At 39.1% G+C, this 10312-nt stretch overlaps 2 protein-coding genes across 6 annotated transcripts; one reads left to right on the plus strand and one right to left on the minus strand.

The window, feature by feature from the left end:
- Positions 1 to 461: 461 nt before the first annotated feature.
- ndufa13 (NADH:ubiquinone oxidoreductase subunit A13) lies at positions 462 to 4577 on the plus strand. Its single transcript, XM_020616092.1, has 5 exons — positions 462 to 610; positions 3196 to 3274; positions 3379 to 3450; positions 3538 to 3607; positions 4337 to 4577. The coding sequence occupies exons 1-5, from the start codon at positions 517 to 519 to the stop codon at positions 4454 to 4456; spliced, it is 435 nt and encodes a 144-aa protein (XP_020471748.1). The 5' UTR covers positions 462 to 516; the 3' UTR covers positions 4457 to 4577.
- A 103-nt stretch (positions 4578 to 4680) lies between these two features.
- cirbpa (cold inducible RNA binding protein a) lies at positions 4681 to 9615 on the minus strand. 5 transcript variants are annotated; one of them, XR_002276248.1, is made up of 7 exons: positions 9510 to 9615; positions 8860 to 8974; positions 8633 to 8739; positions 8151 to 8497; positions 8006 to 8064; positions 5470 to 5553; positions 4681 to 5377 (listed from the first exon to the last, which is right to left on the minus strand). XR_002276248.1 is itself a non-coding variant. In XM_020616090.1 (7 exons), the coding sequence occupies exons 2-7, from the start codon at positions 8957 to 8959 to the stop codon at positions 7476 to 7478; spliced, it is 528 nt and encodes a 175-aa protein (XP_020471746.1). In that variant the 5' UTR covers positions 8960 to 8974; positions 9510 to 9615; the 3' UTR covers positions 7334 to 7475. The 5 variants fall into 5 exon arrangements, 4 of the variants coding, with proteins under 4 accessions (XP_020471744.1, XP_020471746.1, XP_020471745.1 ...); XM_020616090.1 differs by lacking the exons at positions 4681 to 5377; positions 5470 to 5553 and adding an exon at positions 7334 to 7489 and having other exon boundaries at positions 8151 to 8283; positions 8383 to 8497; XM_020616089.1 differs by lacking the exons at positions 4681 to 5377; positions 5470 to 5553 and adding an exon at positions 7334 to 7489 and having other exon boundaries at positions 8151 to 8283; positions 8362 to 8497.
- Positions 9616 to 10312: the final 697 nt, after the last annotated feature.

Genomic DNA, 10312 nt, shown 5'->3' on the forward strand with positions numbered 1-10312 from the left:
CCATCAGGATATGAAGTAGTTAGCTTTACCTTATCAAGATTGCAATGCTGCTTACATGTTTAGGTCTGTGTAAATGTTTGATGCAGTTGTTAATGGTTTTAAAGGGTTGTACTCCACTGACACAAAAGACTATTACTTTGACCAACATAACATCTCTGCTAACATGTAACTTTCAGTTCTTTGCAGGCATGGATACATCACTGGAATGAGCCTAAAACTGGTCAAAATATTCAAAAACAACTATATTCAATCAGCTGACAGCGTCATAAAATGGAAAATAAGTAGTTTCCATCCGGACAGGAGGATGCGGTAAACTTTTTTATTTTATGAATATATATTCCTACGGCTCTATTGTCCACACCCCAGCCCAGTAGGTGGCGGTAATGCACCTTAGGTTGGCTTGCAAACCGCCAATAAACACCATCATAAGAAGAAGGAGGCGGTAGAGGGCCATCGCAGCTTTTTATTACGAGAGAAGAAGAGCCGATTTGGTGTTTGGGGGAAGGTTGGAGGAAGATGGCGGGGTCCAAGGTGAAGCAGGACATGCCTCCTCCGGGAGGCTATGCTCCCTTTGATTATAAGAGAAATTTACCAAAACGAGGATTTTCAGGTACATAAACCACATATTAATTTAGTTAAACATATGAATCCACAAACAAATGTATAAATAATCACAGATTTTGTGACATTGGCTACTTAATGAACAGCAGCTAATGCTAACCAATCATCGTCAGTAGAAAAGAAATATACTTGTTTGCTAAAATTATAATGCTAAATCTGTTGGTGGGTTTTAAGTTGATGCCTGAGGCATGGAGAAACAAACCGGCGTCTTTTAAGTGTATTACATTATTTTAGTTGGTGATTTGACAGTTTTGTACTACTTGCTAGCTAGTTAACGCTAATGTTAGCACTTAATTCATTGCAAGTTCAGTTATGTTGGATTGTTCTAGTCACGTTGGATTGTTCTAGTTACGTAATGCTGTTCAGTTCAGCTTTGGCTGTCTGTTCATTTGTTGTGTGAAAGCCCAGGGCCTAATAGGTCAGACTTAATCTGTGACCCATCAGATTTTGTGCCACTATTATAAATTGACTAAATTTCGACAGGTGAGGTGTGTCTGCTGTGCAGCCAGCAGTGGTGGACACTGCACAGCTGGTGGCCATGATAAAAACATTTGCAGTAATAATATACACCAATCAGGCATAACATTATGACCACCTGTACATCTGTATGCACTTCAATGCAACACTTCTGCCTTAACATTTGTGTTTGAAGCTCAAAATGTTCCAGTTTTTGGTGATATTGTCATAAATGTATAAATTCAATGATATGTTCATTTTTGAGGTTATAGTTAAAGGCGGTGTTGTGTGACACCTCTGAATATCATGTAGTCCAGTACACTGACCCTCTGTATAATACCTGTAAATCAGGATGGCCTTGGTGATCCTTTTTTACCTCTCTCACTATCCTCCTGGCCAGCACAGGTGTCACTTTTGGCTTCCGACCACATCCTCTGAGATTTTTCACAGTGCAGAACATCCTGTATTTTGTAATAATACTCTGCACTGTAGCCACTGGAACTTCAAAACATTTAGATATGGTCTTATAGCCCTTGCCTGACTTATGAGAAGCCACAATATGCAGGTCCTCAGTGAGCTCCTTTGTCTTAGCCATGACTGTCCACAAGCCAACAGCAGAGAGCTTCTGTTTTTCACCTGTTGAGTTGATTAAAACAGCTGTTCCCAATGAATCAGTGCAATTAGGATGCTTTAGAACAGCTTGGACTATTTGGAATGGTATAGAACTTTGGATTTTCTCATAGACTGACAGTTTGCAAAGGGTATGAATAAGTTTGGAGTCATGCCACTTTTTGTTCAAATGTAAATAAAGGTTGAGAAATATTTTTTCCACAATGATGCCTCTTGTGCATCATATTATTATCTTTTGGGAGACGCCTGTGTCATTTCCTGTCAAAAAATACTTGCTGTTTGAATAAAAGTAACTTTAAGTCAGAATTTGCCAGGGGTATGAATAATTTCGGGCTTGACTGTATATATACACATGTATGTATGTATTTACAGGTCTCTATAAGTACTTTTTTTACTCTTATTCTTTTTATCTCTTTTCCTAATGTACATTCCTTTGCTTGTTGATACTGTATGTACGTACACATTGAGAGCCGCTGTACCAGAGTCAACTTCCTCGTGTGTCCAACAAAGCTGATTCTGATACGGATGGTACAGGTTGTCATAATGTTATGCCTGATCGGTGTAGGTGAAATCCCTAATCAGGTAAAGGAAAAAAAAAACTTAGCTGTAACCAGGTACTGTTATAAAACAGGTTGTGAGTGGAGTCTTTTCTGCCCACATTCTTCCATAAGTTAGGCTATATTAAAAAATGAAAGTAACAGTTAAATTTATTTCAGTCTGTAACATAATGTTATTGCACAAAGATTGGCATGCAAATACATCAAAATATGGAACCAAATAATACAATCAAAAAACACTAATTGAAAATGTGTAAAGCTACTTTAATGAAACCTTTAGTAAGTTCAGAGTCTGAACTAATGTCTAGTTTTTCCTCAACGATATTGATGAGAAGCACCTAAAGTCAGGCTCTGCCATGACAAAAACATAATCGAGTAGTCACCGTTTTAGATATACTGTACAGATGCATGTCCAGCTGTGGTGCTGTAAATGCAGATGTTGATTTCCTGATGCTACCCAAAGCATTTTTAGTTGAATACTGTGATGAGTATGGAATCCATGCTGCTCTGAGTGTCATCATGTCACCTGTGCAGTTGTCAAAGCTATTGCTCTCTTTGTGTTTGGTAGCACTGATGTGTACATTTCAGCTGCTGCAGGTTATTTGTTCTGCAGTTAGCAATATTTAGAACCGGTCTGCCATTGTACAGACAATTTGCAGTTGGTGAAAAAAGTGAATGATTGAAGGCTTTTTGGAGGTGGAGGGTTGCAGGTAATTTCAGAAAAAACAGATGAGAAGCTGAAACAAGAACATTTTGAATATAGTACTTGAACACAATTTGTTCACAAGCATTTTTATCAGTAGTGTAAATATCTAGTAGACTGATTTTGATTCTGAACCTGATAATGTGGGGTGTTAAACAAAACCCATCATGAAATCAACTGTAGTAAATGCTGCCATCAGTTGCAACTAATTCATTCCTTAATCACCAGGATATTCCATGTTTGGCTTTGGCATCGCCATCATGGCGTTTGGGTACTGGAGGTTATTTAAGTGGAACAGAGAGAGGAGGTAGGAACATTTCTTGTAATTGTTGCTTTTGGTTTTGCACAGTCAGGCTGAAACTAGCACTGAAGTGGTGTGTATATATATATATATATGTATGTGTACTGCAGGCGCTTGCTGATTGAGGAGCTAGAAGCCAGGATAGCGCTGATGCCCCTGATGCAGGCAGAGAATGACCGAAGGTGACAGTTAAGAAAAAAAAATGCTTACACTTTACAACCACAGACTAGCTTCTTATTTAACTATTGCATTTTACCCTTTTCCTCCAGAACCTTAAGGATGCTGAGGGAAAACTTAGAAGAGGAAGCAATAATCATGAAAGATGTTCCAGGTTGGAAGGTAAAGAGGTTCTGAGTTTATCTTTATTGTGGGTCCACAGTAATGTTTGAAATACTGATGCAGAGGTGGGTTAAGGGCACCCCTGTTGGCTTTTTTTTTTCTTTAGGTGTTCCTCAAACATGTAATTTCATACTTTAAGATTTTTTCAAATAATGTGACTGTGCCAACATTTCACAGGTCAAGCCTAACTGATGCAAATTTCCAATTTAAATTTGTAGCTGTTCAGTTTCTTAACCACATCTGAACTGCATCAAAACAGCAATATATATTTCTGTAGCTAAAAAAAATTCAGTAAAATTTATATTATCACTTTCAAACTGTAAAATTGGTCTTCATAGCAAGCTAATGCCACTGTAGTCATAGCTGTATACACAAACTTGATCCTTTTTTCTACTAGTTCTTAATGACATATACAACTAAATGTTGACAATAGTAAGCTTTATTGGTACAGTACACTTTATACATGGCATCAGTTTTAGTTTCGGAACATATTGAAAAAGGCTTGTTAAAAGACAAGCCTGACACAATGCATGAAATTGTGTAAAATAACCTCTTTGGCAAAAGCATTTTCCCCAAACATTTTGAATGGATAAAATAATTACCAGTCGAAGCTGCCTGGCAGTAGTACAGTAACCTCGCTATGCTAGTATCCTATCAGCAGTATTTAGGCCTTACACAGTACAGTGGTTGCCTGTGCTGATGCAGAATCTGTTGCCAACACGTTTGCAGGTTGGAGAGACAGTCTTCCACACCGACCGCTGGGTCACTCCTCTGTCAGAGGAATTGTTCAACCTCCGGCCCCGTGAAGAGCTTCTGCATAAGCGTTTTGGCTTTGTGTGGTACACGTAAACACCGCCAAGACCACCCCAAGCTCCACACCTTCCGCAGACAGTACAATGTGGACCTGAGTCCCCCGCTCAATTCAGTTTGTAAATGTTCAATATTAAAAGTATCTTTTTGTGTACCTCAACCTAGTTTACTTGTCATGTTTTCAGTTTATACACATACCTGTACCCAAGTTCGGTTGTATAGGCATCACATTTTACGCACCATACAACTTCACTCCGTCCAAGTTTTTTTTTTTTGTTACATTACTGGTACACTGTCATCCACTGAGCTTATAAGGTGCACTTGTTTAAAACAATTTGATAAAACTAGACTGCCACCAATATTCTGCTTACAATAGCAATTAACATGATCTGTTCAGTCTTAAATTGATGAACACAGTTTTGAACTGATATTAATTGACTTGAGTTTCTGCTTTGGGATTTCTTGCTGTAATGATTAAAGAAACCATGACATGCATGTTTTTACTTTTCTACAATGTTATAGCAATGAATTCTTAAATATGATAAACTCAAAATATGGGGTGTACCTATGTTGTACTTCTATAGTGCCTAAAACTATTCACCCCTTGATGTTTTACCCTTTTACTGATGTAATGAATCAATCATGGTCAAGGTAATTTGGTTCTGAGGCCGATCCCCTGCTTAAGAAATGAAGGCAGTTTAATGGTTGTCAAACAATCACACTCAAGTGTCCAGTGCATCAAATTACTTTAATATAGGCTACCCAACATGTTCTTAAAGCACGTGTCTATTTTACTATCCATTTCTCATTTAGATATAAATGAGCAACAGTCATAACATCTGAAAAATGCATTTCTCAGGCAAGCCCTCTGCCATTCAAAACAGCCTTCAACTTTTAGTCACCATGTTTCCTCTATGTAGCGACTTCTTACAGCTGCGCCACCGCTGCTGCATATTGGATCTGCAATAGGAATAATACTGTAAAAATCCTGGTAGGTTTTGTATGCACCACCAAACAAAGCACAAAAACTAAATTGACAAGACTTTACATACCTGGCATCTGAATCAGCCACCTCCATCTGAAGTCACACCTCAGCTGCCAGGAGAACCAGTCAAGCATCCAAGAATCCATTCAGTCTAAAGAGAAAGAAGTAATTGGTTAAGCTTGGCAATTAACACTTGGAAAAAAAAATCAAATGAAATCAGCATGCAACACTTGAGTCTGAAACTCACTTAAAAGGTGCAAAGTAAAAAGCTGAACACAGTCTAGACGTATCAATTAGGACTGGCGTGGGACATTACTGAGCAAATTTGAGCACTAATGCAGTGAACAGAAGTGGACTGAGCACAATACTACCCAAGACTTAAGAGACCAATGCATTTTGGGGGAGGGGACTCAGGAGTTGAAGCACTATAATCCAGAAGATAAAAAATTCCACCCCACTCAATGGACTCGTCTTTGAGAATCAGAACTGAGGAAGAGGCCATGGCAAGTTTGTAGGAGACATCTGAAGCAGAGGGCTAAACACAGCGACTAACTTGAAGGTATTCATGGAAATAATGAGATCTGAGTTTGAAGGATGTGAGCAAAGGAGCAAAAGGAGATCTTTACCTCACGTGCATTGGCCTACTTTCTCCACATTTGACCTAGGCAAGAGAGCAGCTTTCATCTCTGATGGTAGGCGCAACACTTCTCTCCAAGGACTTGTAGGGTTTTGAAGTAGCTGACTTCTTGAACGTAATGGAGCATTAACATGACCAGAAACCAAGTGATGTTTTCCCAGCATTTCCATGTAGCACGTTAGGGCTTATTGAAACCTCACTAGAATTTCAGTACACCAAGTTGCCTGTCAACACACTGACTAATCGATAGGTTTAGTCACTGCAGGGAGGGGAGAAATAAATTTAAAAAAAACTTCGGTTTCCTGGAATTCACAACTTTAAAGCGGATTTCTTTAAAAAGGCCAAATTGCAGCATAGCCTGCTCTGTCATATTTAATCAACCCAATTTAGCTTGGACTAAACTGCCAATTTTTTAAAACTTCTCCAAAGACATCTATGCAAATTTAATACTTTCTCAGTTCTCACGCAGCACATGAGCCTACAGCTTTTCTCAAACTCCCATGTGGTGTTTTGAAAGGCAAAGGAATCAAGATCATTTTCCACATTCTGTTTAATAGGCTCCATGAAGCCAAACTGACCAAAAAAAAAAAAGTTGATCATACAAAGAACACAAAGTACAAAACGGTTCCCGGTGAAGAAATTACTTTGGGGAAAACGAAGTTACAATTTGATCACAAGATTAGTCCATGTTACAGCACATTTAAAATGCAGATGTCGAGCAGAGCACAGAAGATACCTTGGACAGACTGTAGCATGCTGCAATTTGCAACTTCATGAACAGCCGGCCACTTCGGATGTGTAGTTCACCAGTCTGAAAGGAATTCACTCTTTTGGGAAATTGAACACACAGGCGCCTCAGCTAAAGTTTAATAGTAAAAGGAATTTAGCATAAAATCCCCCAAAAGTCTGTTTAAGAGTAAACGGAGTTTTCCTTACTCAGTTTAAAACTTGGCAGGAGGTAGGTCCGTTAAAGACTTGAATGGGGGGGGAAGGGAACCCGTAAAAAACCCCATTGGATGAGTCATTATAATCAAAAAAAAAAAAACAAAAAAAACAAAAACTAAAGGACCCAAGCTCAGGCAACACTAACGTGCTTGACAGTCTACAGCAGTGTTAGCAGCTGTTCAGTGAGAAGCCGCGTGGAGAGCTGATGGCCCAAAGTCGGGACTTGCAGTACTACCAGATTACAAATGCCTTTTAGTTAAAACTAAGGAATAAAGATGCCCAATCAAGCAAGGTATTCGTCTTGGTGAAGTGTAATTTGTGACATGGTTTGCTAAGGAATGACCAAAAGTCATGGCTACATTTTTAATATGCTTGAGCCACTACAACAGAACTACAAAACTAAGGTCAACAATAGCACGTGGACATTTTTCTTGAGGAGCGCATCTTTGAAATACAGCCAGCCAAGTGAAGATCTTGAATCAGGGAGATGTTTAGTCGTTTGTAGCTGAGGATAAGAAGTGGGCACACAGGTAAAGACACTTAAAGTTCCAACACTGGAATTTCACAACATCCCCTTCAACCCACCAGACAGTCCAAAAACCCACCCTCTTTTTGCATAAAGGGCTCCATCAGCAGAGATACGAGCAATAGTTGCTTAGGTAACATTCAGTATTTGCCAGCCTCTTAGTCCACATTGGAGTGGGTGCTAGCAAAATTAGGCAACCATATAGACTGAGGAATCAACTTGGGCTCCTGTACAAAACTGAGGGGCATACATGGTATTAGGCCTTATATGCTGGGGCTGCAAATTGTCTTAAATCCAATATCTGATGCCTAGTGTTTCAAAATATCAGCCTACCGTATTTAACTTTTGTACAGCTTTAGTGGAATATTAAGATTTACTTTAAGGTAAACTAAGACTAACCTAAAATGCATGTTTAGAGTTATCTTAAAAATTTGGCAATGACAGCCCCAACATAAGTCTACATACACAGTACAAATGCATATCAATCATGCTTACCATAACTGTCATATGCATCACGGTAGGATCCAGACCGGTCACCATAGCCACCCTGACCCCTGGAAGTTAATTTAAAAAAAGTTACATAATGCAATAATCTAATTTTGTCACAAGTCTCAAGTGTGGCTTCATAAAGTTTACTTACCTGTTATCTCTGTAGCCACTTGAGGAGTAACCTCCACTCCTGTATCCACCACCACCAAAGCTCCTCTCTCCACCTCCGAAGCTTCTGTCGCCATAGCTCCTGTCACCATAACCCCTGTCTCCACTGTATCCACCTGGAAGCCATCCACATCGAAAAAAGATAAATCGACACTTAACAAAAAATTTATGTATTTCTGGTAACAAGTTCTCACCTCGTGAGTAACCACGCCCACCTCTTCCACCCCTGGGTCCACTGAACCTGCCACCTCGTGGGCCTGAACCAAAACCACCTCTTGAGCGTCCTCCCTTTCCTGCCTCATCCACGCGAATGGCACGACCATCTAGAGTCTACAACACAGAGGTGGTTTTATCAAGTTGGGGACAACACAATCCTTTAAAGACATTAAATTAAACGCTAAGCAAAGTCAATTTGTTTCCTACCACTAATCGATTATGAAAAAAAAAAGTGTTGAAGGACGCTACCTTGCCGTTCATGGCGTCCAATGCATCTTTAGCATCATCGGGATTATCGTATTTCACAAAGCCGAAACCACGAGACTTTCCCGTCTCTTTGTCTCGGATGACATCGACTAATGAAAAGAAAATAAATGCATACGTTAAGGGAATATTATGCATCGTCAATCGATAGAAAAAAAACTGGCGGGAACATATTTAATTTCTTGCCAAAACAAGAGGCTTCGACGATTTACCTTTTTCGATCGTTCCGTATTTCCCGAAGGCCGCAGCCAGAGAGTCCTCGTTGGTCTCGAAGCTCAGGCCTCCGATGAACAGTTTACCTTCGTCAGACATCTTAAGTGTAACTTGCTACAAAAATTAATGAATAATAAGGTTCAAACACCTAAAATCACCAGTTTTAACAGTATACATAATTATTTGGTTAATACGGACCATGAGCATGGATGTTAGTGACACAATAACGTTGTTAGCTTAAGCTAAGATAGCTATCTTAAGCTAACTAACCTAGCCTTAATTTCTGTCGGCGCCATTTTGTAGCACCGAACTCCACGCTTTTGTTTCCTTGACCTACTTAAGGACTGGCTTCAAATGCAGCTACATCCATGCCTTGTTTTCTGGGTTAGCGTTACATAATTATTACGGTTAATGATTACGATGAAGTGAATAAAACATTTCACTCCGTTTTACTTCAGCACAATACAAATAATTTTAGGCTTACATCGCTGAATTAGGTCAGCAGAACCTAGGTTTGTTTTAACGTTTCATTTAATACCTAATTCTAGCCATCAGAGAATTTTTTCGCGTGCTATAAAGGCTAATATGGGTATGTTCAATTTACAAAAACAGCAAAAAAAATTATTACAAATTAGTAAACAACATTTACCTTTTCAAAAACAGGAGCCGCCTCACTACGTGAGAAACTGCAGGTCGAATGAGAAGGAACGGAAGGAGTGGGTCGCTTTTCAATGCGCTGCGCGATGACGTCATTCGCTGCGGCTTTACAGGAAGGTCAACATGTACATGGCGGATATACAACCGTATATCCACCTACACAAATTCCCAAGCTCAGACATATTACAGGACGTAAACTTAGCCTAAGATTCTTTATCAAACATCCATAAATTTCATTTACCCCTCCCTCGCTGTAAAATCTACGGGTGAATGAATCTAAATATGCAAAGTAGGGCGCCATACCACAAAGTGCAGGCTAGTTTCAATCAGACAGGTACAAAGTATATGCTTAATACTAGGGCCAGGATCATCACCACTATCAGCATATTGGTTTATAAGCGACAACGATTCACAAAAGAGAGGTGAATATGTCATGATTTATGAAGCAAATATTTTATTAATAGGCTACATCTGAATATAGCCTAAGCGATCACTATCAAATAATTAGCCTCATTGTATTTTTTTTTACTTTGGTAGGCCTATTATTAAAATATTGACTACAGACACTTTAACCTAAAGCCTATATGTATCTTTCAAAACATTCATTTTCATAATTTATGTCAACAGTGTGTACATTACAAGTTAATTTAGCAACTGCCAAACTTCTAGAAAACTATTGATGAATCTGTTTACCTACATAGCTACTCTCTTCCTTTCAGCGCTGTCACATGGGCACAGATGGCAGTGGTGTTCATGATATGCCAATAATAAAATATAGTGGTTGTTGATGAGATG

The sequence above is a fragment of the Monopterus albus genome, unplaced genomic scaffold (assembly GCF_001952655.1).
Source record: "Monopterus albus unplaced genomic scaffold, M_albus_1.0 scaffold172.1, whole genome shotgun sequence".
Taxonomy (NCBI): domain Eukaryota; kingdom Metazoa; phylum Chordata; class Actinopteri; order Synbranchiformes; family Synbranchidae; genus Monopterus; species Monopterus albus.

Bases quoted from the DNA above. Each gene is read 5' to 3' on its own strand.
- ndufa13 (XM_020616092.1), top strand. From the start codon at position 517: ATGGCGGGGTCCAAGGTGAAGCAGGACATGCCTCCTCCGGGAGGCTAT. The intron at 3,451-3,537 runs GTGACAGTTAAG...CTTTTCCTCCAG, and splicing joins CAGGCAGAGAATGACCGAAG to AACCTTAAGGATGCTGAGGG. The intron at 3,608-4,336 runs GTAAAGAGGTTC...ACACGTTTGCAG, and splicing joins AAGATGTTCCAGGTTGGAAG to GTTGGAGAGACAGTCTTCCA.
- cirbpa (XM_020616087.1), bottom strand. From the start codon at position 8,959: ATGTCTGACGAAGGTAAACTGTTCATCGGAGGCCTGAGCTTCGAGACC. The intron at 8,498-8,632 runs GTAGCGTCCTTC...TCTGTGTTGTAG, and splicing joins TGGACGCCATGAACGGCAAG to ACTCTAGATGGTCGTGCCAT. The intron at 8,065-8,150 runs GTAAGTAAACTT...ATTAACTTCCAG, and splicing joins AGTGGCTACAGAGATAACAG to GGGTCAGGGTGGCTATGGTG.